At 40.9% G+C, this 18982-nt stretch overlaps 1 protein-coding gene across 3 annotated transcripts in view; it reads left to right on the forward strand.

Moving 5' to 3' along the window:
• The first annotated feature begins 8579 nt into the window (after positions 1-8579).
• bcam (basal cell adhesion molecule (Lutheran blood group)) overlaps positions 8580-18982 on the forward strand; it is a 48864-nt gene continuing 38461 nt past the window's right edge. For 2 of the 3 annotated variants that reach the window (XM_085291528.1, XM_085291529.1), the window contains exon 1: positions 8581-8860. In XM_085291528.1, coding sequence (XP_085147654.1) covers positions 8797-8860 — 64 coding nt within the window. In that variant the 5' untranslated portion in view covers positions 8581-8796. Of the gene's footprint in view, positions 8861-18982 lie in introns of all 3 variants that reach the window. The other variant, XM_085291527.1, reaches the window with a different exon arrangement.

Below are 18982 nucleotides of genomic sequence, written 5' to 3' on the forward strand. Positions count from 1 at the left end.
TACTTTGAGAACAGCAATGAGGATTCACCATTCAGAGGTGTATATTTTAAGGTAAGAGAAAAGTGCACCTTGAAATTTGAATAACATGTTGGTCTCTGGGCTTGTGTTTTATTGGAAAAAAAACAAAACAGTTTCCATATGGCCTTGTGTTAATTATGGATCTGCTACTTCAGCTAAGACTTAGAAAATCTAAATTATTCCCTGTGTTCTTTGTAACTGGAAAGACTGCAAGAATAGAAACCTTCAAACTGATTTCTTTTGAATAATTGATTTCTTACAGAATTTACACAAAGCTGATTCACACACTACATCACAAAACTCAATAAACCAAACACAAAGATACACTTTCATGCCCCCTGCCTTATGACCATAGACACCTCATGACCATATGACACCTCATGATCAGAGAATTTTGCTCATCTCTATGCATAGTTGAGTGCTGTGTCACCATCCCTCACATCCCGGCAATGATGACACAAGACCACTAGGTCACCGCTAAGAATGAGTCTTAACAAGCGGGACCATGTCCATGACATCAGACTTTGGTTAATTAACAGAAGAACAACACGAGTCATGTTGGTGAAGTTATTAATGATAATGTGCAGTATTGTTTTTGGCTGACTGCACACAGAGAACTTTTTGGCTGTCATATGATCTTCCATCATCGCCCACTGTAGAGGGCTCAGATACAAACACATAAACACTCATAGATCTTATTGTTGAGGAACAGGGCCCCTAATTCACTCTGCTCAATTGCTTTACAGAGGGCCACTCAGATGTCAGTTGAATCCCACTTATGGTAAAAAACCATCTGCTGTCAGTTGATTAAAATAACAAATATTGATTTGAACAGGCAGCCTCAGCAGCAGAAGTAATTTTGTTATAAGAAGGCAATGAGGTATGACAAAACATACTGACCACTTAATATAGCTATTAAATCTTTATTGTCATATTGAATATTCTTGAATTACAAGATCTCTGAAAAAAAAAACTTCCTAAATTCAGAAAAATGTAAAAGACATGCTGTTTCTCTGTGCACATCATTCAAATAGAAATTAATGGAATGGAAAGTAACCCCCACACCCTGACACACACAGACACACACATACATTCTGCCTCCTCTTGTTCTGTCACAGCAGTGTAATATACAGCCTTGCTACTAGCCTCATTCCTGTTGGCAACCCGCAACAGAGTTGCATTAAATCTCATCATGCCAAACGGTCTGCCCAGCACAGCAAGTCAGGTTAGACAAACTGCACTGCTGATCAGTGGGGACCTACCAGCCTGCAAAGCACTCACTGTTTCTTTTATTGACAGAAGCCTCTTTCAGCTATTCTTGTTCTTCTTTTCCACTCTCTACATCTTCTGCCCCAAGTTGATTTAATGCAGTCTGAAGCACATAACTCTCCCCTACTGTTTCCCTTCATTCAGTCGATATCTTATGATCCAGGCTGTCTTGAATCTTCTCTCTTTTTTCACACTATCTCTGCCCTTAAAAAGATCTAACTAACCTGCTCCCGCACTTCTTTTTGCCTTCATCTTTCTGTTCCCTTGCACTACTTAATTCTTTACAACACCTCTCCACAAACCATCATTTCCCTTCCTTTCCTTTCTAGCCTACCTCTCCTCTCCCTTAATGCCCTCCTGTGGAGCCACAGAAGTCTGTATTGAAGACAACACTTGGCCACAGTCTGTGAGCGTGTGTCATGGTTCTCCAACCCCACTGCACAGTCTTTGTGGCAGTAATGCCATAATTACCCCCCATTACGGGCAACAGAGATTGAGAGAGAGGTATGTTCAAAGCGAAAGATACAGGGAGAGACGGGGGGTTCGATGTGATGAGAGATGGAGGTGGGGGTACAGATCAGCTGAACGGAGGGATGAGTGAGGGTGAAAATGCTGGAGTGTGTCAGAAATAGTGAGAAAAACAGTGAAAGACGTTTGGGGATTAATATGGTGGTCAATAGATAAATCACAATGGACACAGTCTTGGAGCTGGTGTGTCTCAGGGGACAGTCCCACCCCTGTTGTGAAGAGTGACATTAGTAGAGATGCAATATCTTAAGCTTCGTTGGACACACATGGATGGGCCACTCCCTTTAAACACAGAAAACAAACACATGGACATGTAGGTGGAAGAAAAAAAATCAAGGAGCACAAGAGAAACATGGAGTCAGATATAGTTTATCTCAAATCATAAGCTCGTCATCAGATTGCAATTAAAAGGCCATGTAAACACAAAAGTTCTGGAGTTAAAAGCATCAATATTCCACCTACTTCCTACTAAACCCCCAAATACTAAATCAGAAAACTTGCCCTGATCAAACATCTTCTTTTGGTGATTTAGAATTTATAAGCAGCTGAATTATAGAACACAGCTGAAATATATATAATTTATATTATCTGTAGAGGCAGTTATAACATAATGGATAGAACATCAACTTCTGTCAGGGTGGAATTTTTCCGGTGTTGAGCATCTTACTTCGGATAGCGATACCTCCTAGAATTGAGCTCAAAGCACAGCATGTTTGCACAAACACTTGTGTGTTCATTTGGGAATGTACACAGCAAAATAGCATTTAAATTGCAAGATAACAATGCTTTGGGTCCTATCAGGAAAAACCACCAAAACAGCTAAAGATGCAAATAAAGTGTCTTCATAAATACACCATTTAGGCTTGACAGGGATGCTAAGGCTTTCATACTGCTGTTGTAACCCCGGGGAGGACACAGAGAAATTGCAATTGCCCACAATTCATTGAGTGGATGATTAATATTCTTCAAAATGGTTTATGTATTCATGTTCAAAGCTTCAGGGTTTGAATGCAGAGACAACGCCAACGTAGAGTTGGATAGGCATGATAAAGTCCACGCTGCCCAGCAGGCATGGAGGATTATGAGTGTGTATTTGTAAGCAACTTAAAGTGCAATGCAGAGACTTTGAAGGCATAAGAGCTGATTCCTAATTAATTTCCCTCTGAAAGCTACATTTACATGCATTGCAGAAAAAGACGGCGTTCAAGAGTATAAAAGATTAAGCTGCATGAAAAGCCTAAAAATACATTATTTTGCAGAGCCACATTTATATGGTCTTGCTTGTAAAACCCTTTCGGTTCATTCTGTTGTTCATCCTTTCTGCACCCAGACTTAATTTCTTTTCAAAACCATGAGCTTCTATTTATTGCTTTATAACCTTTTTGTGATGAGCAGAAATACAGTGCATTAATTAGTGTGCTATAACAGGGAGATCAAATGGTATTGGTTTAATTTCATATGATATTATGTATAGAATTAAATACATTGCATTATGTTTATCATTGTTCTGTTGAAAATAACTGTGAAAGCTGAAAAACAGATGTTTGTGTCTTAATTATAGTTTTTTTTAGTTGTTGTTTTGACAATTTGGTGTAAACAATATGACAGCATGCATCCTGCTTTGTATCAATGGCTCAGGTTGTTGTTGGTGGTGTTGGTGTAATGGAGTGGGGGATATTTTTATTGGGATACTTTAGCCCCCTAAGTAGCAACTGAGCAGTATTCAAACACCACAGAATACTTGACTATTGTTGCTCATCCATTTATAACCACAGTGTAGACATCTTCTGACGTGACAAAGCTCAGATCATCTCAAACTGATTTCTTAAACATTACAGTGAAAATAGCCTCCACAACCTCTAATAGAGCACATTTGGGATGTGGTAGAACTGGAGATTTGGCTCATGATTGTGCGGCTGACAAAGCTGCAATAACTGTGATGCTATATGTACCAAAATCTCTGAGAGATTTTTCCTGCACCTTGTTTAATCCATGCCATGACAAGGAAAGGGGGAGGAGTGGAAAACATTGCTGGGCAGAAAGCTGCTTGGATTACAGTTTTTAGCCTGATACCGCCAGGCCCAACTTGGGAAAAGTGGAAGAAAATTGATGGACTGTATATGGAGTGGCTCCAACATTTGACTGTACATTATGTCATCACTCTCTGCTGCTGCAGTGGGCGGTATAATTCCAACCTTGTGCATTAAAACGGTACTGTAGAATGCTATCATAAAGGACATTTGTTCCTTGTCCCTTGCTCCTTGTTCTTGTGTGACCAATTTATTGTCAAAGACGCTGCCAGCAGTTGACCACAGAGATGAACTTTATGATGCAGTTTCCTGCTCAGTAGGCACAGAGGCGGGTATGTGACCACTATATTCTTCGGCATCATTTCCTGGAACTTGGCCCTGTTTAAAGTGAGCATAACAGATTTCCCTCCCACAGAGTTACTGTTAGAGTGTTTAGTATAATGTATGGTGCCTGGCTCCGAGTCAGGCAGAATCCACTGTGAAAGCCAGAAACATATACTGAAAGGGGTTGTCCCAATGACACCCATTAGGGAAAATTAACAAAGTGCTGGATTTCACTTTGTCTGGTTTTAACCAACACTGTATTCACACCACCCGGAGATGTTTTGTAACAAAGTACTTTTGTTGGGCTCATTTAGGTAAATGACTGGAACAGAAAACAGAAATGATGCCTGGTGAATCATGGTGATGGTGCTCTATTGATCAACAGAGCCACTTGGAAGAAATGTGAGTGATATGAGACTGCAGCATCCCGAGTTTCCATTTCACTCAGAAATGCTTCATCACTGTGCAAATCCTGCACTGTGACTCACACGCCACTATGTATGATTGCTTGGAAAATAGCTATGTGATCATCTATTGCTCAGCCAAGAAGAAAGAGGCCAAAAGAAGAACGGTTGAAAGGGGGTAATAGAGACACATAGAGACACTGGAGTGGACAGAGATGGAAGGCACATATGGAAAGAGAGGCCAAGAGTGAGACAAAAGGATAGATCAAAGAATCATGGTGGGATGTGAAAGATGGCGCTACAGCACATCATTCTTTCTTTCCTGCATTGTGGAGGCATGAGAATTAATGCAAGATTACAGCTACCTTCACTTTTTATCTTTTCCCCTCTTTTTTTCTCTGCCTATACTTTGCTATAATTCCCCAGGGCTATATGTTACCCATCCCTTGACTTTGGAATTACAGTTCTTCCCTCCTCTTCCACTTCTAATCTGTTCCCTTCATTATTCTTTCATTACACATCTCTGTTTCCTTTGTAGTGTCTCTGTGTCTCAGTTCCTCTTTATCCCTTTGCTTTAGGCTGATGTGTCAAATATTCTCTCTGTCAGGTAGCTTAATTTTTGACATGGGGTAAGGGTGGGAAATCACATAAAACAAGGGACTATAAAGTAGTCTGTCGGATTTAGTTTTTGAAGGTGTGTCAGTGTCTTATACGGAAGTTCAATGAGTGTCTAAAAATGCTGACAAGTGTTGGTGCTTGCAGAATTCCTACAAGTTGTGACAATAATACAAATTTTGCAAGTTGTTTTAAAGATACTTGTTTAAAAATCCTTTTGCATGCTAATGAAAAAAATACAAAAGGAAAATCAAAATTAAAAACTGGCCACTTTACTGGTGCAGTTAAGAGAATGAACGTTTTGCGCTTGGCAAATGTTATCATATGATCTGAATATGGTGAACAATGGGTCAGTAAACATACTTTCCACTTTTCCAGTCATCTTGGTCGACCGTCTTTGTTTTCTTGCAAAGACACCGGAGGCTACTTCAACCAGTCTTTGTTCCCTGAACTCGAAGATGGCTGATGTGTCTGTTTCTTGTCACGAGCTGGGGGTGGGAGTACGAGATGTGCGACAAGGCTGTTGATACAAGAAAACTGGTTGTATAACCAAAGAGCACCATCCAGCATCCCCATCTACTGTCTGTCGTCACTGAAAACTTGTACCTGGGCACCTGTTCTTTTGTTTATGAAATGAATCTCAGTGCAGACTAGGATTAGGAAGTGTCCTATTCAGCACTCTCTGATATTTGTTAGTGATGGAATCAGGAGAGATAAAATCTACCCAGGATGTGATGTTAAAGAGACACTTGAGTCTGAAAACAGTGCTTTTAAATTATTGGCCAAACTGCATTCCAGTCCTAGTCTAAGTGTATGAACTTTGGATAGTGACCAAAACAGTTAGCTGACTCATGCAGCTAGCATACGTTTCCTTTGCAGAGCAAGGTGCCTGGACATCCAGTGCTTGAAGTAAGACTCTTTAGATGGACCGAGTTGCATTGTGGCATTATTAATTTATTAATGGATGTCCTTTTGGAGGGATTCTGTGGATGTTTAATCCCACCTAGATTGGAAACATACCAAGGATCTTGTATGAAGCTGGAAGACAGCAGGCATATGGGTTACCTTTCTTGCTCTGCGCTAGTTATGAAATAGGTCCCAGGGAGCTGCAATAAATGGGTTAATGGAGTGCATTTAATTTTTTTAAGTCAGCTATTAAGACACAAATCAGCATAATGGCAATATTTAGAGGCAAGCAGAAATCGTCTTGATTAAAGGCTGCAAATGAAGCAATGGCCTTCTCAAAAAGTGTGGGCTGTTGGTGTTATATTGGGTCATTTCAATGCTATGCTGAGACCAGCACCAGCACGATCATTTATATTTTCACGGGGCTTGGCTTTTGAACACATGTTTATATTTATACTAATTATGACAGCTGTAATTCTTGAGTAACATTTGAATATACAATTCTGTAATTAGTTGGCTTACAGTGGATGAAATAGTAATTGTTTAAACAAGCACAAGTACATTCATTTCATTGAACCACTCATCTTACGCGGTTTTAACAAAAACTGGTTTCATTTTTAATATGTTTCACTTTTGTGTCACCTGGAACAAATCGACCATTCTGCTGGCTTCAGCAAATAGTAACCACACTAATCACTTTATGTATTAATGGACTGGGTACATCCACTTCCACTATTTTCTTCCTGCATATTCCTCACCTCTACAGTACTTATCTCTCTCGTTGCCACCTGCTTATTACTTTGTTTCCTTCATTCCTCAATTGCACAGACTTGTATAATCCACTTCAGTCTCATACTTTGTCCTCTTTCATCCAAATCACTTCTCCCTTCAGCTGCAGCTCCATTAGGTAATGAGTCAATACAGCTACTGTATCTATGACTAAAAGCCTTTTGTAAAAATGCCCTATTCTTGGATAAGTCAACGTAATCCACAGCTATGCAGGATGATAAGTCGTATTTAAGTTGGTGCAAGACTGATTACTTCTTCCACCATATGACAGACGTCTTGTTAGTAAATCTCTACAGCATGGAGAGATGATTATGGCTGGGTCGATATCAGGGACGAGTGGCTGTATTGATGTTAGATAGCTGATGGGAAGAATTTCTTCCCTCCCTCCTTCATAGCCAGAAACACAGTGAAGAAAAGAGAGTTTAGAAGAATCAAAGTGTCTAAGTGTGCACAAGCTGCCTTAGTCTTAGCTACTTCCCAGGAACCCTGTCAAGTGTAGAGAGAGCTGTTTGGGATCCAGCCAACCCCATCAACAAATCACATCCATGGCTAGTGTAGATCTATAAATAAGTCTGTGTTAAAGTAGAGCAAGTTTGCAAGGATCCTATCGCCTTTCCTCTTTGAACAGGACTGAAAAAATATTAACGAGCACTTTTGAGCCAACTATGTTTGGAATGCGTTTCTTTGAGTGCAACTGCTCCACAAGGGGGCTATTATTACCTGCAGGGAGTGTCGATTGTTTAGAGCTGCTCATGGTCATCAAGTCCCCCGCTAGAAAGAAACTGCAGCTGGGTAGATGTTTATGTTGTCTTCAGATCGTAAACCCATGGTGGTTTTTGTTTTTCAGTTCCAAGCTTATGGGATTTGACATCAATCGGTTTCATCGGTCAGGCAAGATCCACTCCCAGCACAAAGACTTGTATGACTATACTGTGGATAAGCCACTTAGATCCTCATGATAATTGTTTATGTGAGCAGTAAATACCAAAATAGGCTGTGGCACACCCTTTAAAAACCCAAAGAGATTCTGAAGAGATTTCATGTCTAAGAATGAATGGTATGTCTGTCAATGACAGACAGCTTATCTTGCTCCAAGAAATGGCCTCCAGTTGCTTTGAAAATGAAAAACATTATTTGCAATATATGCAAGTTGGGGATGTTCCACGTTAAGGGTCTAAGCAGGGCAGGAAATTTAAGAAGAATATTATGGATGGGCATGGGTTGTTCTAAAGCCTATTTTATTAAGGCCATTTATTTATTTATTTAGCTAAGTCATTACCTTCTCAATGTCCTGGTCAAACACATACTTTGAGCTTTGGCCCATGTCTAGATTGAATTCAAAGGTTCCTAGACAAACCAAACTATTAATTATGACTGTGATTCAACCTTATGCATTTCATAGCGTGTTCCTTATAAGCTTAGTTAGATTTTTACGTAAGGGGTACTCTTTTTGAGCTGAGAGTCAGTGAGGCTCATGATAAAATCACTTTTAACTTCCCTTTAAGAGATCCTGCGGGCCCCCATGGACATATAGGCCCACGATTAGTCAGGCAAGTCTTTTCATTTCAAGGGAGAGAGAGAGAGAGAGAGAGGGAGAGAGAGAGAGAGAGAGAGAGAGAGAGAGGAAGGAGGGGGTTGTTTTGAGCGGAGAGGGGGTCACCTTTTGTGCAAATATATCAGCCAAGTAGACTGCCACCAGCATCAAATTTCCGTGTGTGTGTGAGAGAGAGAGAGACACGAAGAGTGCGCTGGACTCATTTTCCAGAGTGAGCGAGCGACAGAGAGTGAGAGAGGTTCAGAAAGCTTTGGAGCGTTTAAAGAAGAAACGACTTGCTGCTGTGCAACATTTCCACTCTGTTCACCCTTAAAAGACACCGTAAATACATTTTCCCGAAAAAGTTGGAAACGCGGCCATGGACGGGATAACATACGGACGCACGCTGCTCTTGTGCACCTTGCTCCTCTGGGTATTTCAAGGTAAGTGTCTTTAGTACTTTCCGTTATATTTTAAACGGACTCACTCTTGATTAACTTTCCCATGCTGATGACAGCGTGCTGACAGGATTTCTATGCCTTCGGGCTGAAAATGTATACTTTCTTTTTTTTAGTAGGGGAGTCCGACTTTGAGATGTCCGCCGCTTAAGCCACAAACCTGTCTGTCGGCTGCGTGCCGCAGCGGCTTATTAAGTTCTGAGCTATTTCATTAAGTTTGCCGTGTCTGTAATTTATTGTTTTTTTCCTGAGAAACCGTAACCGACGTATTTACAAATGAGTGAAGCAGGACAAACCGAATCTAGTGGAAACCGGATTTATTCCCGGTTCAGCTTTGCACCAGACACAGGTCGCGCAGTCTCGATGAGTTGTTCACTAACGGGATGTTGCGTGTTGCACCTTTGGCTTTGTGTGGATGTGCGGGAGTTGCATTTCTGCAGCTAAATGCACTTTTTGACTGCGGTACGTTAGTTTGATGTGCTACCCCCCCCCCCCCCCCAAAAAAAAAACCCCCGAAACCCGACAACAGCAACAACAACACACAAACAAACAAACAAAACGCCCCCCAACAAGAAAAAAAGATGTCCAAGTTCAGATAAAGTAGCCTGTAGCTGGAAGAGAATCTACAAAAAGCTTTAAATCCTCTGATCACTTCAGTGAATCTCTTACCCTGGAGTGAAAGTCATAAGCTTTTATTGTGAAGACCATGTTGCTCCTCTCTTATTCTGTCTCATTCACGTCTGGCTGCTGCGGTGCAGTTTCCAGCGCTTTGATGTCTGATCTGCGGGATTTTCTGTCTCCTGTGTTGGCAGTGAGCCTTACCCTAAGCACCCCTAGGTGCTGCCAGGGAAACTAAGCCAGTTTAAATGCAACTTGATTTTAGCCTTGCATGTTCTTTGTCAGAGAAAAGTTTAGGATTGTGATCAAAGCCCATATTTCAGAGAGATGATGTGGAGCTGCATCAGGTTTATAGCTGTTCTAAGTGTGGCTGAGGCGATCTCTCCTCATAATATCACTGTAATATTTCATTGCTTAATTTCCTTAAAACATCGACTACATCATGATTTTTTTTTGGCATTTACCACATGCATGAGAAAGGTAGAGGTGTAGTCAAGAGTGGTAGCTTTTTGGTTGTCTATGGCAATAATAGACATTGTGGGTTCAGCACTTAAGATGACCTGAAGGATGATGGTTATCTTTTTGTCTTTTCTTACACTCTGTTTCCTGCATCACATCACAACAGTTGTGCTTTGCTGTCTGTTTGCCCTTTATTGAGCTTCAAACAGGTACCTACAAAAAAAGTGCCCTGTAATTAATGAAGTAAGTAGTGCATCACGCATCAGGCAGCTGTGCCGCATTGATTTAAAGGCTTGGCTCCAGGTGCTGTGCTCCCCCCTACCCGCCTGCCCCGTTCCCTCTGTGCCACGCCCTAGAGTTGCTGCTGGAAGGTCTGCTTAAGTCTGAGGATAAATCTTTCCTTTCCTTTTTTCCTTGGAGGTAAAGTTTGTCGAAGTTCTCTTTTTCTTTGTCTTTCTTTTGGCTTGGCTTTGTCTAATAATACCATCTTGTTATCTTGGGATTGTTTCATACAGACCTACATTCTCAAGTCTGCTGTCTCTTAAGTAGAGATTGTGCACATAGGAGAAGTTAAACTTTAATGCCAGTCAGGGCATTTCACTTCCACTTGCATTTCCATTTTCTACATGCAAGCAGTGCAAGCTCCAACTGTGTCAGTGGTGAACATGGACCTGAGCTAAATAGAACAGATGCACAAATATAAACCACCCGGTAGTCATATTTTATAGTTTGTTTGAGACTGTTCGGGCATGGGAAAAAAAGTTATCTACAAATGGTACAACCACTCATGATAGCCACAGATACCATGACAGCACCCTCTACTGACTGTAAACATTTTGACAGGAACAGTGAAGGAAGTGAGGAGTTACAGAACTTCAAAGTGTGCAACGAAGAAGGTCAGAGAGGATTACAGTCACTGGAAAAGTTGGACTATTAAAAGATATCATAATTATTTCTGAGGTTAAAATGTAAAAGGACAGTAAAATTATTCTTTTGGTAATGATATTTATTTCTACTTTTTTTCTATCACAGTCTGAGTGCTAAAGACGGATACAGTTTATAGAGGCTTAGGATTTATTTATTTATTTATTTTAGGTCTTACCATCTATGTGTACTGGAGCCAACAGGCACCTCTGCATTGGATGTGTTGGATGCACATGCTCTTAGTTTACTCAAAAGGAAAAAGGCCGTATGTATGGGCATGCCAGTAATTATTTAAGTGACACATGTGTATGTGTACTATGGCAGCCTGGATCACCCTTAGGTGCTCAGCATGCTGACGCCCTGAGTCATACTGACCCACTGACCCGTTCACTCACACATTCCTCCCGTAGGAATCAGCATTGAAAAAATTTGTAAGTCTGTTGGAAATTAGCAACACAATATTTACAGCTGAGACAAAAAAAAAAGCAATTAGAAAAAATTTAATTGGTGAAGTTAGTGTTTTGTGTTATTGCTTTTGTAAAATATAAACAGTAAAGTTGCTGAAGTTTAAGGCTGTTTTAAGTATACTTACAGGTTATCGCCTCCCACACCCCCCAATACCTCTAGAAGACACACTCTGTGATGCAGAGTAAAGAAAAGCAGAGTTTAAGTCAACAGTGCGTTCTTTGTGGTTGTGTGTATGACAAAAATGATAAGAGTATTTTTTGTGGGAATTTACTGTAAATGTTTGTCTCAACTTTTTATCTGTGACCAACCTGTGGTGTTAGAAAGAGCCTGTGGTGTTGGTGTTAGAAAGATGGTGGTTGACTTTCTCACACTATGCTTCCTGCAATGTCTTTCTCTGGCATCCCTAATAGAAACAAATGCAGTTTTCATGAATTAAAAAAAAAAAATCAGAATCTGTCATTTTTAACCAAACATTAAGCTTTTTACCTTGTGTTTTCTTAAGTTCACTTACTTTAATGGATATTTTATTTCCAATTGGACCCTTCACGCCTCAAAAAGTGCCCTGTAATACAGTATATTTATAGTCAACAGTGGCTTCTTAGTTGTTTTGTATATGTCAAAAATAAGTTTATCAAAATTTGTTAGTGGGTATTTGCATAAGTTGTGTTAACACCATAGCTATGATCAGCCAGTGGTAATTTAAAGGAACATGTGGTCGTGGTGCCCATACTCTTTTCATCCTTTCTCATGCTGTGCTTCCTTTTTTGGAGAAAACGTTTCTTAAAGTTCTGTTGTCAGTGTTTTTGTGTTGTTTGTGTTGTAAAACACACACATTAAAGTGACTGTAAAGGTTTTTTTTTTATCCTAATGAAAAGTACTGTGGGATTATGGTAAAAACTACTAAAGATAGTCAAGATGGTTACGAACAAGTGAAGAGAATCATTGTGACAAGCATCAGCTGAGTTCAAGGTGTTATCCCTTAACATGTACGGTCAGCCTCTTTGTCTAACACCGCCCTAATTCCCACAGTCATTTCCTCACGTTTAATTTCTGTGCCCCCTGCCAGACCAGCTTCAAAAGTGCACCCCCTGCAGTGATGTGTAATTATTATGGTATTAGGTCAGAAAAAGAGCCATTTAGCCGCAAGGAGGTAGAATCTAGAAGACCTTTTTCACGGCTGTCCTGGGTCACTTGGTTTGAATTTTGAGGAACCACACGCTTGTATCCATTCTTAAATTTGTGAATCCTACAATGGATATGTTTGCACTGAAAGAACCCAAAAACATAGATACCTAGTTAATGTGCACTGCACTGGAGTCTGATGTTCAATACTGGGAAGAAGCAACATACGTATCTCAGTGTTATTTAAGCCTCTAGGGGTGGTGGGTTTGGAGTTGGAAGGCTGTAATTATGATGTTTGGGAATATATGTGTCTGTGTAACAGTAACGAAATAAATCACTGATGGAATGAGAGGCATACCTGTGGACGCGTCATAGCTTGCCCTGCGATGTGTGTGTTTGTTTGTCTTCACCTCAAATTCTATGGAGGACTTCCTTTCTCACTTTAAAGCCCCCTCTGACCACAATTCACGGGCAGTAATCCACATATAAACAAACAGTTAAAATGCACTTTTCACCTCACCATCTCGAGACAGTTTTATAGGTGAAAAGCTGGAGACTCTTCACTGCCAGGTTGCATTCTTGTGCTTTAAATGGATTTGACTCAGTCGAACAACCTCTGGCCACAAATTGAACATTATTCAGTAAAAGTAAAGGGCACATTCAGGTTTGACTTGTGGTTGGAAGTCCATTTAGTAATCACTGGGTTTAGAGAAGGGAATTTTAGCATGCCCGCTAGTGTTTATAATTCGCAGTGAGTAAAACGTTAAAGGCCTTTGCAGCAGTTCGATAGGGCGCTAATGTTAGCTCGTGAGCTGGCACTCAGCCCTGATAGTCTACTGGGAATCTACAGATGGTAGACTGTGTGGTTAATCTTGGAAAAATCAGTCAGTAAGAACGAGAGAAGGATGTGGCTCGCAAATGTAATGGAAAAGTTTTTTGTCACTCTCATATATAACAAGAGTGTCAGAATGGCAAGGCAAAACTGTGATTACACACACACACACACACACACACACACACGCAAACAAACAAACAAAAGGTCTGTTTCTCCAGATTTGCTTTGTCTATGTTCCCATCTCTCTCACTCTATAATCATGTTTCTTATTACTTGTCTCATCTTTGTATTCCTCTGTCTGCTTTACATGCTGTCTTGGTCTGGTTGGTCTTTATATCTTGATCTTTATATATCTAAGTCCCTGCATTATGACTTATAAAGATTTAATGTTTCTTTTTTCTTTATTTTGTTGGTGAGGCTTCTGGTTGCTTTTACACCCATCTCTAGAGCTGTTATATGACAGATTTTTGGCCACTAGACACGTCCTTGTTTTGCACTTTCCAGTGCACTCATTTCAGTAATCATGTCTGTCTCTGTCACAGTTTGCATTTGAATATTTATTTCGATTTGTTTTAGTAGAAAAATATTAAAGCTACTACTTTATAATAATGCCACAAATATTAAGCAGTAACCAATGTAATCATATGGTTTGGCCTGTTTGTTTTAAGGCTTGCCATTAGTGGATGTGTAAAGAATGAAGGAAGGAAGCGGAGAGGAAGGGTAGGATGGAGACAGATCAAGGGATGGGATGAGAGATGATTACAGCTCACTATTGTCTTGCCACTGTGTAGTCTTGTTCTTCTTACCCCAGGGGAGGAAGTTGACAGCAGTGGGTAATTTCAAATACAACCTTGAAAAGAAGCACTTCCTTAATTGTGCGTCCTTGCCTCAAAATGTGTATATGTGGTGGCAAATTGGGGCTGGCGGTTGCAATTCAGGGTTGCAGCAAAATTGAAAATTCACACAAAGCTTTTTCAAGAGACGAGGTTAAGTGCTACCAGTCCATTTAGCACGAGAGTGCCGGAGCAACATGCAGATAAAAACCGTTATGTCTCACTGTGTTTGGGGGAGGAAGGTACAAAATAGGAGCAATGGCTTGAGCTCTTTTATATATCCAGTGTTTTAATCTGTGCCATAAAACAAAAACGAGCTACAGTCATTTGTTTCTGCCACACAACATGGATTCGCAAATCCTGTCCTGTGCAGTAGTTTTCGGCAATCAAATAGCAGCCAAGAGACAGATAAAACTGACAAAAGTGATAAAGGCAGAGATAGCGGGAGTAAGATCAGTCAGGCTGAGTGTGTCTGGATTGACGAATGCCAATTAGGAACGGGGAATGTCACGGAGAAAGCCTGCATCTGTGGCCAAGAAGATCATTTTCTTGGCAGTGGAGAAGAAATCCTAACCCCTGTGCCCCTCCAACCTTAAAGCCTCCATCTGACTGTTGGCTGGCAGAAGGTCCTCAGGGAGCCCCGCAAGCTGTTGCTTTTCAGACATCAACAGTTGCCTCAGCAGCAGTTGTTGAATGCAACCCCTCCAAAAAAGCCCTGTCACCCCCCTTCCTTCACACACTAACACTTGGGGTCCATTACCACCTTGTGTCTTTCCATACCACTGGCTTTGTCTGGTATGGCGAAAGGCGAGAGTAAAATTGTAGAACTGGTGCTGTGAATGCACTCGGAACTAAACTTGGTTGGTCTGTGGTTCATTGTGTATTTATCAAACATTTTAATAAAGGCTACTGAAAAATGAGGGTGAAATTTTACACACTTCATGTGCCACTAAAGTATAGTTTTCTAAATGTGGACAGAGACCTGAATGGACCCCTCTCCCAGGAATTGTTTCGAGGGTGGGGCTGCACTATAGTGGAGCCTCGAGGGATTTTTACTTCTTTTATCTGTATCACATAATGATAAGAAGGAGATGAGGGTGACTTGAAGTTCAGTAGGTAACTGAGTTTTTTCTATTTACTCAAACTTCTCCGGTGGTTTTCCCAAACCTCAATGAGTAATCTGTCTTTTAAGCCACATTTCATGCCCTATCACCCTGTTGCATCTGTCAGAACATTCTTGTGCCCCTTGAGTTTAATCTAGTTAATGGTTAAACACCAGTGGTTAACCTCTCCAGTATGATTGGTCACTGTTTGACAATGAGATCTTATTGCTTTAACTAGGCCATGGGGACCTGGGAGACTGGAGTAGTGAACATTAATCCTTTGCAATGGGAAGGAAGAGGTAAAGCAGAATGCGGAGGAGGGGGAGGGGGCTTGTGGAGGCATCTGTGGGTTAGGCTCAGAGGCGGTGTTTGTGTTACACCTCTAGCAAACACCTTTGTGGGTGTTTGGTTCTTTGAATTGGATGTTTTCTATGACTTCATGCCTTTATGTGTGAGAGCATGTTACCTGAGAGCAAGTCCATAATATAGTCACTGAACAGCTCCAGTGTCAGTTTCAGAGGCTTTGAGTTAAAGAATTCACCTGAGGACATAGTTGGCCTTTGTTTTATGGAGGCTTTACTTTACTAGAGCGAAGCTGAAGCATCGACCATAACACTTAAGTTTTCTTTGCTCCTCTCTGCCTGTGTGAACTTGAGTTTGAAAGAGAAGAGTGGAGGAGTAACGTTTCAATGTCCTGACTGTTAATGTTCTCCGCAAGTCCCATCTTGTGGAAGTCTCTTTTGCTCTGTTGCATTTCTCTCTGGAATTTGGTTGTCAGTCTCTTTGCTGCTCTCGACTTTAACTTCTCTACGTCTCTCAAACTCATTAGTGTTTCTGATCCAGTAACCTCTTTTTTTTTAATATTTCATCCATTATCTGTCTATCAACCCCATCAGGACCTAATACATGCATCCTTTATCCTCCTGAGCATGTGTTGTCGAAACATCACCACAGCTCAAGCAGAATGCGCCAATAGAAGCAGCATCTCTCAAATCCGTGGGTTTTCGGTGCAGTGAGGAAAAGGAGTCATTTTTTCTATAACTGACATTTCAGCTAATGACAATATTCAAACCAGAAGGGGTTTGACTCGCTGAGCAGCAACTTTCTGATTTTGTAACAGTATTTGTAAAGTTGCATCAGTTTGGTGCAGTAGCAGAGAGCATTCATGCCCGTCTTTGTTGGCAGCGCCGAAACTGAACCGTGTGGGTTTGTTCCCCGGTTGCCTCCATATTTGGGTAATACAAGAGGAGTCAACTTTCATGTTTTCATTTTTTATTTAGTCTAACAGAAAAATGTCCAAATGTGTTCCTGGCCCATATGAATATTACATCCAAAATCAATAGCGTTCAATTGGGTTATGACTCCATCGGCTAAATGACTCCCCAATTGCATGTCTGTGAATTCTTCGGAACAACAATCATGATATGATGGATAGTTATTGTGGGTATAATGGCAGACTAACATAGTGCCTAATTGATTTAGTCTCTTGTTATTAAGGACTAAAGTAATTATATTCCTAGTAGTTTGCCGCAAAAGCATCTCGCATTCTGCCCCAGCAGGCATAGTGCAGCATTAAGACTACATTTACTTAACCATTATTCTTACTGAATTATTATCAAGCGGTTGGGACCTAAGCGTTCTATGCACTGATGCAGTAATTTGATGGAGCACTTGTGAATCATGAGACTGGGTATTTGGTCTTTGAGAGAGGCTGAGAGGTCTAGGATAGGAGTTTGGTGGACCTGCTTTGATCCCATTTCCCACTCACACCATCCTCACACACTCATACTCTTTGAGATTTGTCTCCGCGGAGAATGATGAAAGATATGCCAACTCTTCATGTTGATTAGCAGTCTAGGCGTGTGCACTGCTCTTTGTGTGTATGCGTGTGCCTGTGCATTGAAAGCTGTGTGTGAGGGTGGGATTGGTTAATGGCAGGGGCAGAGAGGACACATGTTCAATAATAAGGCCTGACAAAGAGGGACAGGCAGAGGGAGGGATAGAGGGAGGATGGGAGGATGATGGAGCATTCGGTATGTCAGTGCTTTTCATTTTCATCGCTCCCTTCTTCTTACAGCTAGAAATCAATATTATGATAACTAAAATATGCTCCCACATTGAACTTCATCACAATATGATCAATCACGTAACAAAAGCAGACTGCATACACAGAGCTAAGCATATAAGGGCTTATTTTGCTTGGAATTATTGATTTAAACTAGGAGTGCAACTACGAATTGATGCTGTAATCATTTAATTGCTATTTTAACTATAGCAATATTGAAGAAAGACAAAAAAAAGTTATGATTGCATCTCTAATTTGGATCTGTGCATAAAAGATGACATAATTTATCATCACTTGAATGATAATTATACTAGTGAATACAAATGAAGCTGCATATCTCAGCTTTTTATGTGATCTCTCCTACACCCTGGATTTGTAGACCTCTGTATGTGAACAAGTGTACTTAATCATCTTTTTTTCATACATTGTCCTGATTAGAGGTTATGTGACATGAGAGGTTTTTAGGCAGTAGTAGTAGATAGTAGTAGAGTAATAGCAGAGACAGAAGCTATGAGGCAGGGTAAGATACAAGTGTATTCCACTCAACCGTTCACACATGCTGTAGCTTTGGGACTCCTCAGAGCTTCACTGTGTTATGTATTTTACAAGGACTCTCTGCACCTGAACAGTGCTACATTGTTAAGGCATTCCTGTAGGCTGTTGGAATGCAGGTATTAATACTGGGCAGATTACACACATAGCAGAGAGAGAAAGAAAGACAGGGAGAGAGTCAAGGAAAGAAAGGAGGCATGTCGAAGAGAGGAGGTGCCGAGTAAAGGGAGCAGAGGAAGGCAGCAGGGTTGCCCAGTGAAGTATGGTACTTACTGAATTATAGTTGTAACTATGTGGGAGTTCATGTCTAGAATGCAAACCACATTAACAGAACAAGTAGATGTGTGTACATGTCACAAAGGGGAGAGTTCGCGCTGGGTGTGGGGCCAGACGTTGCTCTGTGTGTGGGCACTCGTCACTTGAAGCAGCTAAAGCTGTTAGAAGCATGTGAACATTACTGCAACCCCAACATAACTTAGAATCCGGACTTAACAGAAGTTATAAATAGGTGTGTGTGTGTGTTCAATCCCATGTCAATGGCAGTGCCAGCTTGTGATGGGACAGTGGTGAGTTTGTAGGCAAGCCCACACGAGAATGCAGAAAGGGTCCTCAACGGCTTGAACAATCCCACTTTTTCTTTTCTCTTTCATTTTCATTCTTAACTCTTACTGGCTTTCCCCCCATTTGCTTCAACATAAGGAAAAATTTTCTTTAATCTTTTTTTCTCTCTTAAGGATGCTAGCTTAACTTCTCTCTTTTTGATCAGTGATAGTTTCTTTTATTAGACTCTGTCTTTTTTTGATTTACAGTGTATCATACGACGCTGCAATGGTTGTGGCTCCTAGTTTACCAGCTGGTGGTATATGATCCAGCCTGTCAGAGAAAAAGCCTGTTCTCCTTGGCAAGGAAGTTAGCAGGTTAAAGCTAGCCAAAAATCTACCATCTATCACATACACCCTTTTCTGTAGCCCCTCACCCACATACAAACTCTCCACCTCGCCCCATCTGTTTGTGTTTGTGTGTATGTGTGCCTATTTGGCACAGATAAAGGGGCAGTTGGTGTAACGGTTCACAAGAGCACCAAAGCCCGGCCCACTATCGGCATGACAGGGCAAAGATAGTTAAGGC

The sequence above is a fragment of the Mchenga conophoros genome, linkage group LG11 (genome assembly GCF_057382185.1).
Source record: "Mchenga conophoros isolate Kocher_MC1m ecotype Shallow Benthic linkage group LG11, M_conophoros_male_GT1.1, whole genome shotgun sequence".
NCBI classification, from domain to species: Eukaryota; Metazoa; Chordata; class Actinopteri; order Cichliformes; family Cichlidae; genus Mchenga; species Mchenga conophoros.